Source organism: Quercus robur, chromosome 5 (assembly GCF_932294415.1).
Source record: "Quercus robur chromosome 5, dhQueRobu3.1, whole genome shotgun sequence".
In the NCBI taxonomy this organism is placed as follows: domain Eukaryota; kingdom Viridiplantae; phylum Streptophyta; class Magnoliopsida; order Fagales; family Fagaceae; genus Quercus; species Quercus robur.
This window is the reverse complement of record NC_065538.1, coordinates 63,747,460-63,773,021: the sequence shown is the minus strand read 5'-3', so window position 1 is coordinate 63,773,021 and position 25,562 is coordinate 63,747,460. Positions and strand designations below refer to the sequence as shown.

The 25,562-nt window shown below is 33.2% G+C and overlaps 1 protein-coding gene across 1 annotated transcript; it reads right to left on the bottom strand.

Annotated features, from left to right (window-relative positions):
* Positions 1-9,048: 9,048 nt before the first annotated feature.
* LOC126728528 (cationic amino acid transporter 1-like) lies at positions 9,049-14,446 on the bottom strand. Its single transcript, XM_050434336.1, has 2 exons — positions 14,038-14,446; positions 9,049-10,394 (listed from the first exon to the last, which is right to left on the bottom strand). The coding sequence occupies exons 1-2, from the start codon at positions 14,444-14,446 to the stop codon at positions 9,049-9,051; spliced, it is 1,755 nt and encodes a 584-aa protein (XP_050290293.1).
* Positions 14,447-25,562: the final 11,116 nt, after the last annotated feature.

Sequence of the window (25,562 nt, the reverse complement as noted above, 5' to 3'; positions counted from 1 at the left end):
AACCACACAGTCATCAGACAGATCAATTTTTTTTAGTACTATTATTATAATTTGATTGTATACTATTTAAATTAGGTTCTACAATTGGATTCAAATATTTGATATTTTAATTAAAATTTTTTTTATAGAAAGATAGCACTAGTCTTACCTTATCGATCAATGCAGTCAAGTGTTGAAATTTAATTGGAAAACCTAATATACTCCACCTAAGATAATGTATCTAAGTTTCTTATCCAACCTATAATTACAATAAAGAGAGGCAATTTGAACCTAGACATCCATATTGGAAATTAAGATTAAAAAGTGTCACTTAACAATGAATCTACATCACTACATATATTTTTATGAATCACCGTGAGTTGGAGCTACTTTAAAAAAGGATATAATTTTTCTTAAAGTTAATTTGAAGGAAGATTTCTTCAACTTACTATCTAATAACATTTTTTTTTTCAAAAATTTTGTCAAATATTAACTTAAGAAAGAAAATGAAGAGTAATTATGTTTCCCAACAAAAAAAAAAGGGTAATAATTTTCATGCATCCACATCAGGGGAATCAACTGGCTTGAATTAAATACTAATTCTAAGAATGCATAGGCCTAGTTGAGGAGAAAGACTACTCGAGGAGGTAATAGGTTCAAGGTCAAAGTGAATGCTTCAGTCTGAAGAACGTAACAATAATTACCCAAGATAGGTGGCGAAGGAAACTTCCTAACAAAGGTATTATCACATCTGCATTAAATGCACTACACCAACCAGACTAGCTGTATTAATGGCTGAATGATATTTGAACAGTGCCATCACAACCTGTTACTTACTCGGCATGTCACCTCCACATTAAATGCATTGCCAAAAAAATTGCTTGCATCAATGGTTGAATGATACTTGAACAGTGCCATTAGAGCTTGTTACTTACTCAGCATGGCCTTAAAAGGAAGGGAAAGGAAGGATGTGATAAGTATCTTTATCAAGGGTCATCAACCATCCAAGATGAGGCCTTAAATGGAAGCTGAGACATTATAAAAGAAAAGAGATGCCCAATAAATAGGGATCAGATTCTGAGTGAAAGAGAGAGAAAATAGGAAACATACTTGACTAGTGTTGTTTCTTACTTTTTTTTACTAAGTGTAAAGGCTCCTCGGTCATTTCAAGGAAGATAAAGTAAATAGAAATTCACTTTTATTACTTACCCTTTTCTAATCATATATATGATATTTGCTAATCCTTAGCAAAGGATTGTTGTGATGCGTTTAACTATTGGTCCAAAATCCCAACTCTACAAATTAATTGTTGTGGACCTTGTTGGGCCCCCGAATTTTTGCACCACACTGGTGCATTATTGCTATGATCCTGATAGAAATCATTCAAAGAATGCTTAATTTAAAGCGTTAGAAGTTCTGAACTCCCTTAAATTAGTCATCATTTTCGTTAAGTCTTCATCGTCACCATCCTATATAAATTCTTCTTGCTTTATTATTTAAAAAGTGTATTAAAATTTTTAAAAGACAATACACATTTCTAATTCTCTATCTACTCCCCATGCTTTTCAAAACCAACACAAAAAGTGTCTTGTTTTATTCTTAACCCCACATTTGCCCATGACCAAACATACAAATGAGCAAATGACACACCTATGATATACAACCATCTCTAACAGGAAACCATCTACACATCCAACCCACATAATAATAAAAACCCAAAATCCAAAAAACATGAAAACTTTGTTGAATTGCTGAGAATTAATGTTTCTTGCTTACAAACCATAGTAAAAACATATTTCACATACAAGAAAATTAGATAATACCCTCATATTTCTAACCAAAAAAAAAAAAAAAAACCTCCATATATGATGTTGCGAAAGCCTGAAGGAAGAACACACGATGTTCTCTTATTGAAACAGAAACTAATTAACTATCAGTTTCTAGTAGTAAACCTTGAATCCACCAGAGGTTTCCCTAAATCCACGAGGAAAAGAAAACTATAATCCATCAAAAAATGAATTTGACAAAAAGTCTGTGTTTATTAATAATAGTTTGATTAGCCTTTGACAGCTACAAAACATATAAATACTAAGAAAAACGTTTAAAATCCTAATTCGCATTAATTACGCGATTTGGTGACAAAATACCGAAATTTACCAAAAATGGCAAATTTGAGTTAAATGCAGAATTATAAACTACTGACCTTAAGGGCTGTCCCAAAATAAGCAGAACCTTATTATGACTTTTGAGTAAAAAGTTATTAAGGAAACAAATATTACTATTCACAATTTTTAGGGCCTAAATAAAGGAATTCGCTATTTTCAGAGGGTACCTTGTGACAAAGCAACGATTATTGCTCAGAAGGCCATTTCGCTTTAGCCAGCCAAATTTCATGTGATTCCGACTCTGAAACCCATGATTTCTACTAGTGCATTTTTGCCTTGCGCATTGATTTTAGGTGCGCGTGAGAGTCCAGGAATGTCATGGCGGTCTGTTCTACATCATTATAACATAAAGAGAAGTGATCCACAATTTTTCACAACAAATTTTAGGTAATAAGTTGTTATTGGTTATAATTTGAACTTACTATTGGAATTACTTTTTTGCTCACCATTACAGCAAGTAACATTATGTAACTTAGGATTTGTTGTAAAATATTATATAGACATAACATTTTCTGATAACGTAAACTACAACAGTCTATGACTATGAGAATGACCCAACAAAAATTATCAAATACCCATTTTTTTTTTAAAAAAAAAACATGTATAAATATGACCAAACTAAAGCTTCAAAAGAAAAACCCACATCTCATAGTTCCTGTTATTGGCTTCGATTTATTGTTATACATTGCAATTACCTGAGAAAGACAAGCCGGAGTTAAAATTGAAACTAGGAATTGAACGGTGGAGATTAACAAATTGGGAGTGGGTTTCCAATGATCGTTGATGGGAATTGATCATGAGAGGGAACGAAAGATTTCGAATTTGTGAAGCAGGAAAGTCCCACAGTTTTAAGAAGAGGAATTGAGTGAAAACCCTATCGGTGCCTTTAAATCTTCTTCAAGTGGCTGATGCAAAGAGTGCAAGGAGTACTGGCTGTATCGAATTTTGTACGTTGAGAGAGCTCTAAAATATTTTCAATGCCGATTTCAAAAAAAAAAAAAAATTTCAATATCATGGTGCCTCAAGACAATTTTTTATATAATTATTATACGTTTTAAGGCCATTGTTAATAAAAAATTTTAAGAAAGTTTTGACATCACTTTTATGAGAAATACATAAAATAAAAAAGTAATTTTTCTTTACCTATAAAAAGTTTCAAAAATATATTATAAACCAATACCCTTAGGACATCCGTAAATTTTTCAAGGAAAAAAACACGACAACTAATAGCAATAGGGCTATGATTCATGGTTTGAAAAATGAGAAATGGTATATCCATAATATTTTTACAACACTTTCACAACAAATCTTAAGTTGTAAGTTGTTATTGACTATTACTAGTGATGCTTCTTAATAAAAGAAAGACTATTACTAGTGAAAAAAAAGTAACTTCAAAATTAGAACCAATAACAATTTACCTTGCCACCTCAGATTTGTAGTAGACGTAGCAAAGATTATCAGCATCGAGATCCTACATGGGATTGGTGAGAGGGTTTAAGGATCAAATTGTAGGATCGACACGAGGATTGAAAATCATTTTTTTATTTATTTAATAAACAACGTAAACAATTGACAGTGGATTTACAAAAACTAAACAATAAAAAAATTAGCTTCGCTATCGATGGGCTCTCTCACAGTGGTGTCATCGTCGAATTTCTCAGCTTCTCACAATTACCTTCTACTTTCTAGTAGTCTAGTATCTTCCTTTCTCTTCTATTTTCTATAATTTTGTTTATTAGGTTAAGTTGATGACTGACTAATGGCGGGCACCTTAAGTATTTTTTGTTTTTTTTTTATATATATTTTTATAATCTATTTGGGCTAGGGCCACTATGCTGATTTGTTTATTACAATTTTTTTTTATCAGTTTAGATTCTTTAGGCTCCATTTGAAGTCCTGAAATAAGAAATTTTGTTTTTCTTTCCTTCATAGCACATGATCTTTAGTATTGCTATAGGATCGGGATCCTATAAGATCCTAAGATCTAGATTGGAATCCTACAAGGATTTCACCTTAGTAGAGATCTTAGTGAGATCTTGGAACTTTTAGGGATGTAGGATCTTAGGATCTTAAGATTCTAAAAATCGGATCAAGATACTGATGAACATGGACGTAACACTTTTCTCTAAAAAGTAAAAGCTAGAAAGTTCAAATATTAATTCCAATGTAAGGATTAATTCCAGTGTTCAGTTGCACTAGACCCAATCCAAGTCCTCGGAACCAAAAGAGATTTAAGGTTTTGAATTATTAAATAATTTAATAAGGTTTTGAATTGTTAAATTATTGATGACATCATAAATAATTTAATAAGTTAAAAAAAAAAATGGAACAAATTTTAAAAAATATGTCTTCTTGATTTAAAAAAAATGGTGAAATTAAATAATTTTTAAGTACATTTTCTCAAATTTTATGTAGGAAAAATATATTAAAAAAATACTAGTCACAATAAATATTTATGATTTTAATTATATATTTAAAGTTATACATCTTCTAATGGGATTATTTGATTTTTTTATAAATATTATATATCTAAGTTTTTTTAAACTTAATTTAAACCATAATTTCTTCATTGGTCTTGCTCCCCTCCTGCTATAAACTCACCTATTTCTTATCATTTTAATATAAAAGAAAGATACTTGGCAACATAACAATCCAAATGGTATACTTCTTGAGGATGTTAAGAAGTATACCAATCCTAATGGGATTATTTCTTCATTGGTTGCTAGTTCTTTTAATCAATTACATTACTCTCATGTTAAGAGAGAAGGTAATCAGGTAGCTCATAGTCTGGTTTGGTTTGCTGTTAATGTAACACATTTTCTTGTGTGGATGAAAGATGTTCTATCACGGTTTATTTTTGTACATCAGGCTAATTTAGCCAGCATTTCTTAATTTTATGCAATTTTGTCTTCTTTCTCAAAAAAAAAAAAAAAAAAAAAAAAAAATCCAAAAGCAAAAAAAGTAGCACAACCTTTAGCAAGCAAACCCACCATCATACATTAACACCATTGGCAGTGGATGACAAGGAGCTATCAAAAATAATGTTAGAGATCGATATCATTTGAGAAGCTTGGCTAACGTGTCAAAATTGTTGCTACAATCATCTAGAAGCTTAACAATTTTTTTCTTTGATTTTTTTATTCCTAATTTCCAACATCTATCTCTCTTCCTCTTGCCATTGATTTCATCACCACTGTGTGGTTAGTTTTCTCTCCTTATGTTTCTGGCACTTCATTTTTTGATATATTTGATAGATGTATCATGTATGTGTATTTTGGGGTGATTGATAATATTTATTTGATTTTACTTTTTTGGGTTTCTTTAGGTTGTTCTTAATTAGGGTTTCTGTTTAAGAGAGACGAAGAACAATTTTTTAAAGACTTATTGCTCTAGTTGGCTATTACCTCTTCTAGGTTTTTGGATTCGTCCAAAAATATTTGTTTCAATTTGGGTGATGTGTTATTCTTCGGTGAAGCAAGGTGGCTATTTTTTTGCCTTTGAATTGTTAGTCTGCTAGGTGTTTTTCATCTATTTTAAAGGAAACGGGAGACTTTGTAACAGGAAGGGAGCTAGACCCTTTTTTTTCACTATAGGAAACATTGTTGCCTTGGTAATCACGTGTATATTGCAATTTGTGATCTTTTGTTCACAATTTCTTTAAAAAAAAAATAATAAAAAAGTCTAGAAAATAAGGATGGTACGTACTTGCACTTGGGATCTCAACGACGAATTCAGTGTAGCAAAAAACAGAGAGTAATGCAAAGATGCTCGAAATGACGTATGACAATACAATCGCAGGTCTTGCATGTTTACGAGCCTCAAGCCCCGTGAGGATGAAGATCCCAGCTCCAATCATAGCTCCTATACCGAACCACATTAGGTCCCACCACGTTAGTGTCTTCCTCATCTCATGCTGGTTTTGTGCCTTCACGTCCACTAGCTTTGTCTGGTCTGACATTCGAGTTAGCACTCGATCTTTCAGCCTACGTGGTGTGTCCTTCAATGCCCTCACATAATTTCCTCAACCCTGAAACGATTCATCAGGGAGAAAATTGTGTTTTGTGCATGAGCACCCTCTTTTCTAAACACCTTCGTCTCCTCTGTATTCTCCCATCTTGATTCAAACTCTCTCTCTCTCTCTCTCTCTCTCTCTCCCTCTGTTTGTTTCCAAGAATATAGAGAAAGAAAGAGAGAGATGAAAGGAGTGTAATGAATCTATTTTTTAAGCACGTAGTTATGGTATTAATAAATATTGTTTATATATCAGCTCTAAACAGCAATTCTAGCCACAATTATAAATAAATTTATCTAAATGTATTCTTTTTTATTACTATTATTGTTCGATTGTCAGCCCATTGTTGGGAAGCCCACGAGCCATAGGTTGAATAAAATTCCTTCATCAAATCCAGTCCATGATGCTCGGCTAAGATAACTATGGGTTGTTTCATTCTTGGGCTTTAATGTAGCTTAGGGCCCCGCTCTGGGGTACCTCGGTAATGCCTTGGTGGAGGTCGTCGCCGAGCAGCATTTGGCGTCTGTTGCAAGTCCCAAAATTGATTCATCAATTTCCCAAGTAGGGCCCTTTTTTGTCAAGAATAATCCTAATGGGCCCACTTACACGAAAAACCATTGAAAGTGATCATTAATGATCCACTCAAGATGCTTATAAATAGTGGGAAAATGAAGGAGAATGGGATTAGAGACTAGTGGGTGAGGAACCAAAAAATTAGAGTGAGAGATAAACCAAAAATAATCATACCCTGAAGGACCAGTTAAGTGCACCTTAGATATGGGCTTTCGCTTTTAGGAGCTTCCCATTGTAGGATATCCATATACCCACTGGGATAAATAGATTGTGAGCCCAGTTAGATAATGAGCCCATTAGCCATGCTGTGCCTCCACAATTGGCGTTGTCTGTGAGAATCTGCTACTCAGCTGAAGTTCCAAGCAAAGTAAGCCATCTTTAAGCAAGGTTGACCAGCGTTTGACGAGTTCGGTAGATAGCCGGTCTGGGGGCTTGTCTCGGGGCTCGAGTTGGCTTGAGAAAAGGTAAAAAAGGGACCAGGACTATAGGTACAAAGAGCATATGGAACAGCCAGACTCGGGGGGAAGGATCCTCATAGTTGTATCTATCAGCATCTTCGACCTTCGAGCAGGAGCAGTATGATAGAAGGGACCAAGAGTTATAGCGTTTGCGTAAGCAAGTTAGAGATTTGGAGCTAGAAGTTCAGGGTAGGCGTCGGAGAAGGAATTACGACAAATCCTGTAAATGTTTTGGTAATACCGAGGAAAATTAGGGAGAGTTTTCCCACCAAAGTGGTTCTCGCCGATCAAGGGAAAGATCACGTGAGTTCACCGAGTGACTGTCAAATTCTCCTAGCCGACATAGGCATCACAGTGCTGTGATGGATGCCATGAGCTAGGCTCTACGAAGAGTGGCTAGGTCGCCATTCTCTGTCGAGATTGAGCGTGCACCAATGTCGAGACGTTTTAACTGACCACCATTCATTTCATACAATGGTAAGGCTGACCTTGTTGAATATATCAGTCATTACATTCAGATGATGTTGCTGTATAGTTAGAATGACACACTTATGTGCAAGGTGTTTCCTTCCAACCTCGGACCTACGGCTTTAAGATGGTTTAACGGGTTAAGGAAAGGGTCGATTCGCAGTTTTGGCGAGTTAATCCAAGAGTTTGGGGCTCGGTTCGTGACTTGTAGTTGGGTCCCCCAACCCGTTGACGCATTGTTATCCATGAAGATGGGGGTTGGGGAAACCCTTCGGAGTTATGCCAATAGATTGGGACTCTCGCAGGATTTTGAGTTGAGAAGGTGGCTGCCAGCACCTTTAGATTAGGACTCCCGCAGGATTCTGTGTTGAGAGATTTGTTAACCATAAGGCCCCCCGAGAGCATGCATCAACTTATGAGGCGAATAGAGGAGTATAAAAGGTTGGAAGATGACTGACAGTAAAGTAAGGGCAAGGCACCTGCCATTTCTCAATACGCAAAGGATCCATGGCCTAGGGGCTTCTAGCCGAGGAGGGAAGTGAGAATTCAGGAGCCTAACGTCTGGACCGAGCAGATCTGCGTTGCATTCAAAGAGCTTGTTCATAAAATCCTGGAGCGGATTAAGAATGAATCATACTTCTGGTGGCCGACCAAGATGGGAGGTGACCCAGCAAGAAGGAATTAGAACTTGTATTGCAAGTACCATTGAGAAAAAGGACATACTATCGAGCAGTGTAGAGTATTTAAGGATCATTTGGACCAACTGGTGAAGTTGGGGCACTTAAAGGAATTTGTGGTGGTGTTCGAAAGGCAATGCTACGGGGCAAGCATCAAGAAAAATAAACTTATGGGATGTCCTAAACAAGTCGGGGCACTTGTGGTGAAGTCCTTTCTTTCCTGTTAGTGGAGTCCTTTGTTCCCTTACAATGGGATGTAGGTCTCATTTGGGACCCAAGAGTAGAGCCCACACCTCTTGTGAGAGGATAAATAAATTACTCACGACATGATAAGTTTTCCAAAATTGGTCCAAAATTCAAGGTAAATATGGTTAGATATTTGGGTGATGGAAGACATCCAACATTCCAAATAATATTCGATAAAAAATACTTTTTCCATATAAGAGAAATTTAATTTGTTCTTGTTACTTTCATGTGTGAATGTAATCTACAAAAAAATTGGAAAATTTTGACATGTAAAAGAATTACATTGCAACAAAATTGGTAGAAATTAAAAAGCGTAACAAAAGCCTAGAAAGAGAATTTCTTTTTTCTTTTATGAATACACGCATCATCTCCTTCATAATATGAACAGAAACGTTTTGTTTTTCGTTTTTATAGACAATATGAACAGAAACCACATAAACATATGCTTCACACATTTCTTATTAACTTCTCTAATTCACGGCACCCTCTTCAACATTTTTCATCTGTTTGGCACTGCGAGCTTCCCTGGCTGTGTCATAGGACGCATGTAATCCAAAAAAGAAATAGTAAACAATTATTGCTAGAGTAAATATCCCGAACCTTTCGAACGATGCTTTATCTAAAGACCCAAGAAGGAAAATGTTCATGGCAATTGATAATGATGGCAGCCAAGGTACCAATGGTACGCCCCAAACTTTTGGTACCCTGGCCTGTGGAACAAAAAGCCAAAGCCCAATAGTTGACAATAGCCAGATTGGTAGAGTTACCGCGTACCCAATCCAACCATCAGATGAGGCCCAATAAATAGCAGTCGCGATTGAAGATCCAAGAATAAGGGCAAGAAACACAACGAACTTGATATGGTTTGCAGTTGTTGTCACCCCACTGACATAGTATCGACGCACAAGAAGGCCAATAGCCACAAGCATGAAGATAAACAGTGTGGAGATTGAGAGCAAGTTTGAGAGAATCCCAAGCGATGTGAAGAAGGCAATTACTGCAGAGGCTGCAAGCATGACCACTGTGGCATTGACAGGAGTCCCAGTTTTCTCATTCACAATGGCGAGCCATGGGGGCATCATGTGTGTACGTCCAATATGTGTGAGATATCGAGCTTGACCCACTGCTGCTACAAGCAAAACTGTTGTCATTCCCTTCAATGCACCAGCAGCAACTACGTACTTAGCCCATCCCATACCTACGGCTTCAAATGCCACAGAAAATGGTGCATCTACATCAATATCTTTGTATGATTGCATTAGGCATAGTGTCATAGCTAGTAAACAATATATCAATGTAGTAATCACCATTGAACCAACAAGACCAATAGGAATGTCCCGACCGGGATTCTTTGTTTCCTCAGCCATGGTTGCGACAGCATCAAATCCAATATAGGCAAAGAAAAGCACTGCTGATGCTTGGAAGATGCCACGGACGCCAAATGGTGCAAAATCGCTGTAATTTTTGGTGTCAGCTTTCGTAAGGCCTGCAATGATGATGAAGAGAAGGACAGCAATATGGATGATGGTGGCAATGTAATTGAATATTGAGGAGCCCTTTGTGCTCATAACAGCCATAACACAAATGATAGCCAAGACAGCAATGGCAATGGGGTCGAGGTATCTGTAGTCTGGTGACAAACTGTGGGCTACAATGCGGAAATCATTTGGCTCGTGGTTCAAGAGTGTGGCAAAGTAGGATGTCCAAGAACGGGCAACCGCTGCTCCACCAATCACGTACTCGAGTAGGATGTTTCCGGCAGCAATGAAACCCACGAAATCACCCAGTTCAACCCTTAAATAGGCAAATGATCCACCTGAAAGGAAAGCAACTTGTTAGCTTAGCCATATTATTTAACCATATATGTTAATTTGTTCTGATTATTGAGGGGCCGGAACATAATTTTTGTTCAACCGTGCATGTCAAGGTAAAGGATGTTGTCATGAATTCCCATTAACAAGCAATTAACAAATAAATCGACAATATCTCTAAGATCAATAAAGTCTTAAATCAAAGCTATCTGTATTACATCCTACTTTTTTAACATTCAAGTGATACGAGACATGTTAACCTCAACCAAAACTTCTTGATATTTATAATACGTTTAAATCTCCATTTTCCAATTATAAAAATGACATAACAATTTTTTTAAAAAAATATATAATATATTTAGAGTTATAAGAATGTGTAATAAACAAGGTTATCCTGAATAGAACTTATTCGTGTGAATATATTTGTATAGGAATTTTTTCTATTATCTATTTATACTAGTGTATAGCCTGTGAATATGCACAAGTATAATTTTAAAAAAATCATAGTTATACAGTTTAAATTATTCATAATATTAGTTTACACTTTTCTTTTAATTATACATTTCTAAAATATGTAATTGTTTCTTATATATATATATATATAAAATTTAGAATTTAATTACTTTTAGACTTTTCAGTTTTTGCACATAATAGTTCACTTGCCACAAAAATTAAAAACTTAGATGGACATGTGATGAAAAATTGGACTCCAATTGAAATCCAATTTAGAATCTAATTAGATTTGGACTCTTCGATTTTTACACTCAATAAGTCAATTGGCAAAAAATTAAAAATAACACGTGGCACAAAGTTGAGAATCTAATTAAAATATAATTGTATTTTCTCTAAGTTTTGACTATGTATATATACACATACTAGTGTGTAGTCTCATACATATATACTAATAAAATAAAATAAAAATCACAATTATACATTGTTTTTTATAGAAGAGATTTAAATTATATATAGTATTAGCTTACACTTTTTTAAATCATATATTTCTAAAATATATAATGGTTTTTCATTATATATATATATATATATATATATATTTATATATATATATAATTTAGAATTTAATTAGATTTAGAATCTTTGGTTTTTTTACCCAATAATTTACTTGCCATAAAAATTTTAAAAAATAATAATGAATACGTGATGGAAAATTGGACTCCAATTTAGAATCTAATTAGATTTGGATTCTTCGATTTTTACACTCAATGATTCACTTGGCACAAAATTAAAAATTAAATGGGACACATGGATTTAAGGTGAACCATATTCAAATGAAAGAAACCGTACATCATTTGAAAGAGTGTGTTTGGCTATATACATATGTGTGTGTACTTATTTTTTCAATTAATAAAAACATTACATATTAATTGTCTGAGGTACCAAACATATTATTAACCTACATATTGCCTTGTGTGTCCCTAAACTTTCTAGTTCTAATTACTAACTTAATCAATTATTGGATTTAATTTGTCAATCAAATGGCTGCGAGCTTTTTCTTTCTTTACTTCTTTTGTTTGGTTATACATGGCTAATTGCCGACGCAAGCATTTCACAATTCACACCGCTTTTCTGTTAATAAACCTAAATTACACCTTTTTTTTTTTCCGGTATTTATCACAAAAACCCTCTTTACATGAATCATTTACCTAAAAGCCAGCTTTATTTTCAGGACACATCCTTCTTTTCGTATAAATTATTAGTATATCAATATCAAGGTTATATTAACAAACTTACAGGCAGATTTTTCTTCAGCTTTTTAGAAAATGAACTTATTCACATGAGCCGAAACAAAAACTTAGCAGGATTAAAATAAAGAATAAGGCACCTTTGTAAAGAGAATTGTGCATGAATTTCTTCCAGGTTCTAGTGAAAAAAGACCAATTGTGTGGACTTCTAAAAATTACTTCAATTTCATAGTGACGAACTAGGATTTTAAAATCGGCTTTTGGATTCTAAAACTAGGATTGTCCAAAGCATATTCACAATTATACGCGATTAAATATAATATATTCATGAGTGGTGACGAATTAAAAAATATATGGTCCGTAACTCCATATTTTATTATAAAACAGCCACCAGTTTCTTGAGCTTACTCTCACGTTGAGAAAGAAACAACTTAAACTAATATTTTATAAATTATACAAATTAGAGCAACCAAACTAAAAATTCTGACAGAAAATTATACTGATCAATCATAAAATGACACCCATAAATTTAATGCCCTTAAAATATCTATTAACTTTTCTCTTTAATTATTATTATGATGGTTGAAGCCGCTTTTTATAAGAGAATAAATTTGAAAATATTGAAAAGTAATAATAATTGAGTGTTCAAACTAACTTTTTATACTGAATTTTGGAAGTTGTTGATATTCAGTTTTTCTTACCAATGAAATAAATTAACAAATTTTCTAAGAGCACCCATTAACCTGATCCATATATAATTAAGAAGGCGATTCAAGTGATGACTTACTATGGAAATGTGCATAAAGTTTTCTTATAAAGCAATTAGAAGGAATCTTATCTAACGGTAATTTATAAAATTATCCACATATATTATTTAAACAGGTCATGTGAGTTATTAAATAGGTTATATAATGTTTTTTTTTTTTAAAGGTCATATAACTAAAAATACTCCTAGATAGTTTTATCAATTGCCATACAATGGGTTGGAAGAATTTTTCTCCAATCATTAAGTTAATTATATATATATATATATAATGCATTTCCAAAAACTTGACACCCCTCAAAATAGATAAATAAAGCTCTATTTGTAGAGCATTGACCTGGCCTCCAACAGATACAGCTAAAGCTTAAACATATCAAAAAATATACTCTATCCTTGACTTAAAAAACCAATTTCTCTAAGTCCAACCATTAAAATCAAAGCCCTACGGACAAATCTTTAATTTCATACTTATTAGCCAATTATATATGAGAAGATTGTGTCCACAACATTTTTATAGTACTTTAATAATAAAAATTTTCTTTAAAAAAGTAATGTTAACAGGTACTTTTATGACAATTATTAATAAATCATATTAAGAAAATTTTGACATCACTTTTGTGGAAAATATAAAAAGATGTCAACAAAATTAATTGCTTTATCATCTTCTTATAAAATATTTTTATAAATACTTCCTAAACTAATGCCCTTAGGGCATTTTTTAACATTTTTCTAATAAAAAATAGATGGTAGGTAGATGCTGTTTCTAATTTGAACCTACCTTTAAAATTACATTTTTTTTTCCCGCTAATAATAGTCAATAACAACATGTTACTTAGGATTTTTTGTGAGAATATATATCCCTTTTTTAATAAATAAGGCAATCACCTAGTTGATTGCCTGATAAAATGACTATTAAAACTTGATAGATAATCATAGTACTAGGAATATAAATAAGGGTGTGGTTTACCTCAAGTAGTTTTTTAAATTGACATCTTCTTTCATTTTAACAAGAAACTGTGATCTTGTCACCCACTAACAACACATTTGTTTCAACGAGAACTAACAAAATGTCAAATTCAAAAACTAATGAAAGTAAGTTAAATCCTAAATTAAATAGATTACTACAAAATTTAAAGAAGCAAAAAGAAAAGAATGAGCTAGATAATATAAGGATGGAATTGGTACCTGCAACTGGGATCTCAACGGCGAATTCAGTGTAGCAAAACACAGAGAGCAGTGCAGAGATACCCGAAATGACATAGGACAATACAACCGCAGGTCCTGCATGTTCTCGAGCCTCAAGTCCCGTGAGGACGAAGATCCCAGCTCCAATCACAGCTCCTATACCAAACCATATTAGGTCCCACCACGACAGTGTCTTCTTCATCTCGTGCTGGCTCCGTGCCTTCATATCCACAAGCTCCGTCTCGTCCAACGACCGAGTCAACACTCGATCTTTCAGCCTATGTGGTGTGTCCTTCAATGCCCTCACATAGTTTCCCCAACTACGAAAAGATTCATCTGGGAGAAAATTGTTTTTTACGCACGAGCACCCTCGTTTCCAAACACCTTCCTGCCTTCCGTTTTCTCCCATCCAGATTCAACCTCTCTCTCTCTCTCTCTCTCTCTCTCTATGTGTGTGTGTTTGGTACCCAAGAATATAGAGAGAGAGACAGATGAAAGTAATAATATAATGAATCTTTTGATGAAGCACACTGCTTGCGTATGAATAATATTGTTTACATATATATAGCTCTAAACAGCACGATTTTAGGATCATAAGTACAATTATCTACTTGAATTCTTTTTTTTAGTACTATTATTATAATAATTTGATTGTATACTGTTTAAACTAGGTTCTCCAATTAGATTCAAATATTTGATATTATAATTTAAATATTTTTTAGAAAGATAGTAATCTTATTGATCAATGTAGTCAAGTGTTGAAATTTAATTGGGAAACCTAATATACTCCATCTAAGATAATGTATCTAAATTTCTTACCCAACTTATAATTACAATAAAGAGAGGCAATTTGAACATGGACATCCTTATTGGAAAGATTAAAAAGTGTCGCTTAACAATGCATCTACATCACTACATATATTTTTAGTTGGCCTATTAATAAGTAATAATGTGTTGACTATTGATTTTATGAATCACCGTGAGTTGGAGCTACTTTAAAAAAGGATATAATTTTTCTTAAAGTTAGTTTGAAGGAAGATTTCTTCAACATACTAGATAATAAAATTTTTTTTTTTTTCAAAAATTTTGTCAAATAATAATTTTTAGAAAGAAAATGAAGAATAATTATGTTTCCCAACAAAAGAAAAAAGGTAATTATTTTCATGCATTAACATCAAGGAAATCAATTGGCTTGAATTAAATACCAACTCTAAGGATCAATTACTTTTCAAGAAAGGTTATTCAAATAAGTAAACTCAGATTTGGTTACGAGATCTCTAATAGTTGAAAAGAAACGTTCAAATCACAACTTTTAACACAACTTGTCACATGGTGAGTTATGAGTAGTGGAGAAAAAGTGGTGGATCCGTACTTCTACCCAACTTGCCACATGACAAGTTGTGGTAAAAATTGTACAGTAAGTTGTAGTTCCTAGGATTGCATATTTAACATGAAAATTGAAAAGTCAAAGATTCAAGAAATGTGAAAAAAAAAAATAGAATGAAAAGGTATCAAAGAGTTTCTCTAATCATTGGTGGAAGAGGAGTGAGTTAGAGAGATTCTGGTATGAGCTATTAACTACAAAAAAAGGCTGCTTATAGTAGCGTTCAGAAAAAAACGCCACTATAGGTATCCTATAGTGGCGTTTTCTAAAGATGCTGCTATAGGGATACCAATAGATACGTTCGGGGGCTCTATAGTGGCATTTTAAAACACTGGGCTTGTAGCAGCGTTTTTAAAAATGCCACTATAGGTCCTGGTCTTACAAAGGCCTATAATGGCATTTATAAAACACTGTTATAGGTCATTTTAAATATTAAAAAAAAAAAAAAAAGGCTAATGGGAAAAAAAATTTAAAAGGACCTATAGTAGCGTTTCATAAATTCCACTATAGGCTCTACTCTTATAAGGGCCTATAGTGGTGTTTGTAAAACGCTGCTATAGCCAAACCAAAAATAAAAATAAATATTTGAGGGACCTATAGCAACGTTTAATAAACACTACTATCGGTCCTTGTCTTACAAGGGCATTTATAAAACGCTACTATAGACCAACCAAAAAATAAAAATAAAATAAAATTTGAGGGACCTATAGTAGCGTTTCATAAATGCCACTATATGCCCTTTAAAAAAAACCAAATTTTTTTTTTTTTTTGGAAAGTTCCCTGACATATAGAGAGAGAGAGAGAGAGAGAGAGAGAGAGAGAGAAAACGTTCAGTTAAGCTGTGGCGTAAAACCAGTGTTTTACGCTAGCCAATAAACTCCTGCCACGTGGACAATATTAAGTTCCCACTTAAATCCCTCTCCAAACAGACTAAAAATAGAGAACGAAGAAAGAACTCAAACAAAAGCTCACCGCCATAGCCCTCCCTCTTCCATCTTTGCTTGCCCAATCCTCCACCACACCAAACACTGGAGCTCACCGCCACAGAGTTCACCGGAGTTGTGTGTGAGAACAAATTAAGAAAACCGATCTTCCATCTTTGCTTGCCCAAACCACCACCACACGACACACCAAAGCTCACTACCACAGAGGTCACCGGAGCTGTGCGTGGAGCTTGGAAACATATCGGAGCTGCCGTGAGCCACGATCCAAAGGTTTTTTTTTTCATGATTTTCCCTTTTCCCCAATTTGGATTTTGAATTATTGATGGGTTTTTTTTGGGTTTATGGGTTTTTTCTATTTTCTTATTGCCTTTTGATTGCTGAACGTAGAGGGTACTGCAAAAACTTCAGTTGAAGGTTAATTTGCTGCTGCAGATGTACAGGTAATCCTCTCTAGAGTTAGCTTTTTTATTTCTTCAGTTTTCAATTGGTCTTGGACCTGTCAAGAGTTATTGTGTCGATTCAAATACCTTACCCAAGACTCTGGTCCAAATGTTGTAACAGTTCAACTAGTGGTCATCTTATTGGTTCAAAAATTGTATTGATTATATATGTTGTTTCTATTAATTATTGCTTGTTGGATTTATGAAGAATTGGGATACATTCAAGGAAATTCTAAGAACTAGTTGGGGAAAATCTTGTATGAATGGAAGTGATGCATGTTACAATCTTTGTCATCTAATCAGTTTCTTGGCATGTCCCATTTAAAGAGGAAAGAGATAGTGCAAGAAATTAGGTTTTAGCCTTTTGTTACATTTGTATCTTCTTCTTTTTTTAGTTGTTTTTGTTTAAGTTAAAAAAACTTTCTAATATGTTAACACATCTTATTCTTTCTATGAATTCCTTAAACTGGTTTAAGATCTCTGTGTGTGTGTGGTGAGGGGTCAAAATTGAAACTCCAAATTGATAACTTTAGAGGACATATGTTGATAAGAAAGAGTCAGTTAGATTGTGAATTTAGAAGATAATTTGAATAAAGTTTATATGCTTGGTTGGGGGTACTCAAATGCCATCACAATTGTAACAACTAATCTTCTCTTAAATGCTTGACTGATAATGCTTTGAGCAACACTCTCTCTAATATCTTTTTATTGGATTTGCCGGGGTTTTTGTTGGTTGGGTTGTTGGGGGGTTTTTGTTGCTAGATGCACAAAATGATTGGGGGGTTTTGTTGATCAAGTTTGCTTGGTTTTTGTTAAATCATAATGGAGTAGAATGGATTTAAGTAATGGAAAGGAAAAAAGAAGAAAGGAATGGAAATGGGGTTCTGTGTTTTACGTAGAAACCACATGGGGTTTATGTATTTTTCTCTTATTTTGTTATGGTATTACTATTAGTATTATGCCATTTTTGGATAAGTAATGGAACTTTATTGATACCAAAAAAATAATTACCCAAGCATATAGGATGTATACAATTGGGGACATTACCCATGTTTCTAAAGGAAATTGTGATATCAAATTTGTGGTTTTTGCTTTCTTTCTTTTCTTGTTGTCTTTGCCAAGTTCATCATTTTCTTTCATTTATAGCACGAAATATTATGCTTTTATTTAATTTAATTTGTTTTGCTTCCTTGCCATAGATTTGTGGTAACTATAGTTGGTGTTAAGGATCCCTCTGTTATTTTTTCCTTTAATTTTTATTTTTGTTTACTAAACCCTTGGATCTCATTTTGTTTCAATTTTGATCTGTCTAATGACTAAGTTTTATTGTTAAGTATAAAGCTTGCTAATTTTGCTTGGGTTTTAAAATTGGGATATTGGCTATGGCTGAATGTGCAGTGATTGAATTGAAAGTGACCTGCTTGTAGTTGGTTTGTGTATAGATCTCTTGGCTTTGGCATTAACCGAGAGTAAGTTCCAAATTTCAGAACATTGGCTGATTTGAATGCCTAATGTGAGTTTGGTAATCATCAAGATCATAGTTGCTACTTGAATGAGCTTTCATATGTAATTGTTTCTTATTAGGATACCCCTTTGCTTATATGGACAATAATGATAGAGATAAGTAACCACACATTTAATGGCTTTGAGTTATCAATTCTTGAGCTAAAATATTTATTTTTGTTGTAAATGTATAAGTATTCTACTAGATTTTATGTTGTTTGTATCCCTTCCTTTGTAGACTTTGTTAATAATTTGAATTTTAGCATGTAATTATTTAGAGGGAGTCTATGTATGCTGCTTGTATAGACTTATCCAAAAAAAAATGTATGTTGCTTTTATATAGATTTTCTTGTTACTAAAGCAGTTTGTATCACTTGTCAAATAATAAGTTTACTAATATAGTTTGTTGCTGACTTGAGTTTGTATGATCTCATGCTTGAAGGTGACTACTAATCTATTCCTAGCTCTACAAAATCTAGAGAAATGTCTTTGCCCCTTTTGGAACATTGGTTGAAGACATCCATAGAGAGCATCACACTTCAGAAAAGTTTTAGTTTTACAAATTCTTTATGTAATCAAGCAGCTCATGTAATAGCAAAGGAAGCTCTCAAGAGAAATTCTAAGAGAATTTGGGTGGAGGAATGCCCCCTTTCCTTCTTAATTCTGTATAGATAGACAAATATATGGTAGACTAGGAAGATATTGTATATGCTCTAGAACATGTTGTATGCTAGAGATTTGATATTGTTTCAAAAGCCTTTCAGTCGGAGGTGTCTTATATTGTACTAAGCAAGTTTGCTCCTAGTGCATGGTTTGCTTTGTTTTGAATTTTTTTTTTTTTTTGGTAATCTTTGACATAGGTTGTGAACAAATGCTCTAATGATTATTTATGTATCGATTGGTTTGGTAATGGTGTACTAGTGTTTTGAGTATACTTTGTACATTTGAATATATGGAATTAGGATACATTTCAGGTTCATAGCTTGTTTTGGAGCAAAAGATCATAAAAAGAAAAATCTCAATGCAAATCATGAACGGAAACAACATAAGTTTTTTTTTTTTTACTTTTTTGAGATATGACTGAAATTCATTCAGCAGCAAAGAAACAATACAAAACCAGTCAACACAGTAGTTTCAGAAGCAAGGAAAAACAAAAGGATTAGCACCAATCTAGACCACAACTAGACTTAATTACAAAGAGACCTTAGAGCTTACAAAAGTTACTACCAAAAATCTCACTTGTTAAATTCATAAGAACCTCTTATCACTTATACAAAAGTTGCAAAAGAAATTCAACATGAGATCATTCACTTGTTAAATATGTATCACTAATTGTGCACTTACTGTAACCGAAATTTGTTAAAATAAGCAAAATAACAAACATTTTAACAATTCTTTTATAGAATCAAAATTACATGGATACTTGTTTAAATTCATAGACAGGTCATGAATTTCGAAATAATACAAGCCAACTAATGCTTCTGTACCATACAAACTAAAATTTGACATAATAACAACTCAATTTAGAATAAAAACTGAAATAAAACCTGTCACAATTTAATTTAGAATAATACCTGTCATGATTTAGAATACAAAAAGAGAATTATAAGATTACAAAGACATCTGAAATAAAACCTGTCACAATTAAATTTTTTTTTTTTTTATAGAAAAGTTTCTAATTGAGAATACATTCACCTAAAATAAAATCTGTTGCAATTAAATTCATAGAAGATCATGTGATACATCTTGAAATAAAATTTGTCACAATTCTTTGGGGAAATTTCTAATTGAGAATACATTCATCTAGAATAAAACCTGTCATAGTTCAATATACCAAAAAAAAAAAAATGGACCCTACATTGGGAATACAAAAAAGAAGATGGTTCTATGTCTATCCACCACAATTTAAACATTATGTAACCAAAAAATATTTGCTTCCCAATCCATTCTCTTGGACACAAAACTTGTTTGTGCATTAGCTTTCTTGGAATTGTTGTAATGTACAACAAAATACAAAAAATAAAATTAGAATGAACACAATTAAAAAAAATTCAATATATTCTAATTAAACGCTAAGTGGTCATACCATAAATGATGATTGGTTGGGATGTATATGCATAGTAGATGATGATGTAGAAGGATATGTCACAGTTGGCAAAGAGTCCTAAAGATGATTGACAAATAAAAAAATGAATAAATAACAAAAACATCTATTATAGAACAATTTATACTAAGTAAAAAAATCAAATACATCATGTACCAGTACAAAACTTGTGGAGCACAATGTATTTGCTATTACTAACAGGTTCAACCTTGCCATCGAAGACTCCTAATTTAAAAAATTAAAGGTTTATTTTTGAAAATATCAGCAAATGTATATATTATCTTGAAACTGAATATATTGTAATTAAATAACCTCAGTTTGACTTTGTTGTTGATGCACTGACTCCCAATGTGGTGTCAAGCTTGTATTTGCAACATCCCTACAAAAAGTAATTTTAGAAACCAAAAATTTAAATACTAAATTAATACTACAACTCAATAAGGTCATGTAATTACCCGGAATGTTTATGTGTTGGACAATTGGTTCTCACATGGCCGGTTTATTTGCAAATGCTACATTTTCTCTTCTTCATCAATTGTTTTTCTTTTGGATGCTTTTGTCGCAAAGCTTTAGGCCTTCCCTTTGATGGAACAAGTGGAGGGTCTCGTAAAGAAATTGGAAGATTTGATAACACTTGACTGTTTAATGTAGTATTGTCAGGACTTCCTAAATCATCAACATCATGAACATCTTGTATGGCTAGAAGCTCCTCATGAACTTTTCGTAAAGTTTGTCCAAGATGTTTGTATTGCTTCTCTGATTGTGACCCTACCTCTGCAACTTCCAAAAATTGAAGCATCAAACTATTTCTCATCATGGTAGAAGAAACTTGAGACTCCACCTATACGACATCACTAGATATGTCATGTACAATGTGCTTCTTGGCATTAATTGTCCATCTTTCTAGAATATAATGTGATGGAAGAAAGTGCACAAGGGATTTCTTCACAAAAACAGCTAGGATATGTCTACAAATAATACCAACAAACTCAAACATATGGCATGTACAAATAGCTTTTGTCTCAACAATATCAAGAGACACTTCATAAAATGGACTTTCTTTCCTATGAGCTACCACCTTGTATATCTTCTTCACTCATTCTTCATGATATTTGGATGCCCTGTACTTTTAACTACAAAATAACTCTTCTTGAAATTTCACAAACATCTTTCTTGTATAAACTTTTGCTGCCTCTGCTTCCAGCTTATAACATGTTTTCAAAATTGGCACTGAAATTTTTGTCTTCACATCTTGTTCTTTCTCTTTAAGATAACGTGCATTCAAAGCTAACTCATATTGATATACAAAATCACTTATCATTGTACTCGAACGAACATAATCTTTAAAAAATTTATTCATGCTTTCACTTCTTTGAGTTGTAGACATCCCGGCACAAAATGAGCTTCATAAGTAAGCTGGAACCCTTCTTTCATGCCACATATAAAGATTTCTCAACCAATCATTATCCCCCAATCCATATTTCTCCATAATCTTACTTCCATTCTAACTCAAACTCTTCAATAGTGATTGTATCATGGATGCAATGGTAAAATTCTTCCTGAAAATGTGGATATTTATTATATACATGGGACAACTGTTCTGGAACTTTCTGTAAAAGATGCCACATACACAATCTATGAGTTGCATTTGGCAATACATCTGCAATTGCCTTAGCCATAACCTTGTCATCGTCTATTATAATTGTAGAAAAAGGATTTTCAGGCATTGCATTAAGCGAAGTCTTCAACAACCATGTATAAGATTCTGCTGTTTCATTGACAAGCAAAGCACATCCAAACATCACAGATTGATGATGGTGGTTAACCCCTGTGAAAGGAATAAAAGGCATCTTATAACGATTTGTTTGGTATGTAGCGTCAAAGGTAACGACATCTCCAAAATATTGGTATGCCATTCTTGACCTAGCATCTGCCTAAAAGCAATTACCCATGCACCCATATTCATCAACTTTAATTGCATAAACAAAACCTAGATTTTTACATTGACTCTCAATAAAATATTTGTACATTCCCTGAACATCTCCATCTTGAAGCAACTTTCTTCTTTTACTACCCAAATAATTTTGAATATTAGCTAGAACACATCCAACATTATAATCAACACTAGATTCTTTACTTAACACTGACATTATCTTGCTTGGGGCTATACCTAACTCATTGAGTGTATCTATAAGATTCTTTTAGGCACTTGTTATCACTCTATGCCCACGAAGCAAACTTGTACTCTTAGGGGTAAGAAGCTCATGATTATGACCCTCCACAAACTTACATACAATCCATGTATCATCAACTTTCTTTAAACCTATCATTGCTTTGCATCCCACTCTTGTTTCTGCACGCTTTGGACCTGTTCTTTCATTGTCTTCATTACATTGACGACGTAATCCTTCCTTCAAACAAACATATTCAATTCCAACCCTTATTTTATCTTTATTCTTTCGAGTATGATTTACTCGTATACTAAAACCCTTTCGCCTTGCATATGCATTATAATATGCACAAGCAGCCTCTAAGTTTTCAAATACCATATCAAGATGTGGTTCTGAATGCCTATTGCATGCAAAAGGTTGATTTGAATCATCCAATGACAAGTCTACATTATTTTGATCTTCGTTTATTTCTGGCTCATCATGTACTAAGTCATCCACCATATCACAAAGTGAGATTGTTTTAGGTTCTTTGTTGTTCACACTCATATTTTCAATTCAAGTAATTTTATATTTCAATATGACCTATAAAAAACAAAAGAGAAGAAAATTTCATAAGCAACAATTAAGAATAAAATTAAAATTTGTGCTATTACAATACTTAACTTGCCCAATTTGGCAAACTTGTTCTATTACAAAATTAAAATTTAATTAGAAAATTTTACACTAATATTAAAATTATCATTAACAGTAGGAGAAAATTGACATTGGCACATATAACTCCAAGTACATAAAATAGTTATCAAATAGCTCCAAGTACATAAAATAGCTATCAAATAGCTCCAAGTACATTGGTACTTTGGTACATATAGAGAGAAAATTGACATTACAAGTAGGAGTAAATTATATTTGAAACTAAAAATATTTTAATAGCTATCAAATGAATGATACCAGCTGTGCCCCAGAGGCTAAAGTTGACAGCGGAGAATTCAATAACCACAGTAAGTAAACTTGTAGGAAAGGCACCTGTAAGAAGCAAAATTGAAAGAAATACAAATCCAAGAAAAAAAAAAGGTAACAATTCAATCAAGGTTTTAAGTCAAGGTTTTATTTTATTTTATTTTCCTTTTTAAAAGGAAACACAAATTGAAAATTTGAAAGAAATATATATAGGAAACAATTCAGCAATCCTATCATACAATAAGTAGCATTCTTTTGAATCTTCTAAAACTGGGTTAGGTAACTACCAACCTAAAAAAAAAAAAGGAAACAATGCAGTCAAGGTTTTTTTAAAAAAAATAAAGGAAACACAAATTGAAAACTTGAAAGAAATATATACAGGAAGCAATTCAGCAATCCTATCATACAATAAGTGACATTCTTTTGAATCTTCTAAAACTGGGTTAGGTAACTACCAACCAAAAAAAAAAAAAAAAAATCAGATTCAATTTAGTCAAGCAAAATTGTGCATAATCTATGTTAAATGACAGTCATCTCCTACACCTTATGCCATGGACTTGAGCATGAAGCTGTCATAGTAGAGCCGTACACAACAAATAGGACTACATAAAGATATAATGATTTGCATAAAAAAATAATCAAACAGGACAGCATAAAGATATTTGAGCAAACATACACATGGTATTCATTAGCAAATAATAGAAACTATGGTCAAAAGTTTCCCTGTAAAATTTTCATTGGCAGATAATACTCTCCTAGGTATCAAATTAGCTATTACACTTCATTTTTATCAATGTTCTATATCTGCAGAACATTTTTTTTAGTGGACAGTCTGAAATATGAGTACATTAACAGGCTATGAATTTTGGTGCCAACATTCATATAAAAGTTCCCATTAATAAAACACTATAATTTCCATTCATTGGTAAGTGAAGAAAAGATAGAGAGAGCATGCCTTTGCCATGACAGATACAAAAGCATTTAAAAGAAGATTAGTTGTTACAATTGTGATGGCATTTGAGTACCCCCAACCAAGCATATAAGCTTTATTCATATTATCTTCTAAATTCACAATCCAACTGACTCTTCCTTATTAACACATGTCCTCTAAAGTTATCAATTTGGAGTTTCAATTCTGACCCCTCACCACACACACACAGAGACCTTAAACTAGTTTAAGGAATTCATAGAAAGAATAAGATGTGTTAACATATTAGAAAGTTTTTTTAACTTAACCAAAAACAATTAAAAAAGAAAAAGAAAATACAAATGTAACAGAAGTCTAAAACCTAATTTCTTGCACTATCTCTTTCCTCTTTAAATGGGACATGTCAAGAAACTAATTAGATGACAAAGATTGTAACATGCATCACTTCCATTCATACAAGATTTTCCCCAACTAGTTCTCAAAATTTCCTTGAATGTATCCCAATTCTTCATAAATCCAACAATCAATAATTAATAGACACAACATATATAATCAATACAATTTCTGAGCCAATAAGATGACCACTAGTTGAACTATTGCAACATTTGGACCAGAGTCTTGGGTAAGGTATTTGAATCGACACAATAAGTCTTGACAGGTCCAGGACCAATTGCAAACTGAAGAAATAAAAAAGCTAACTCTGGAGAGGATTTCCTGTACATCTGCAGCAGCAAATAAACCTTCAACTGAAGTTTTTAAAGTACCCTCTATGCACAACAATCAACCAAAAAAAAAAAAACCCAGAAAAACCCATCAATAATTTGAAATCCAAATTGGGGAAAAGGGAAAATCATGAAAAACAAACCTTTGGATCGTGGCTCATGGCGGCTCTAGTATGTTTCCAAGCTCCACGAACAGCTCCAGTGACCTCTGTGGCGGTGAGCTTCGGTGTGTGGTGTGGTGGAGGTTTGGGCAAGCAAAGATGGAAGATGGGTTTTCTTAATTCGTTCTCATGCACAACTCTAGCAAACTCTGTGGCAGTGAGCTCTGGTGTATGGTGTGGTGGAGGATTGGGCAAGCAAAGATTGGAAAAA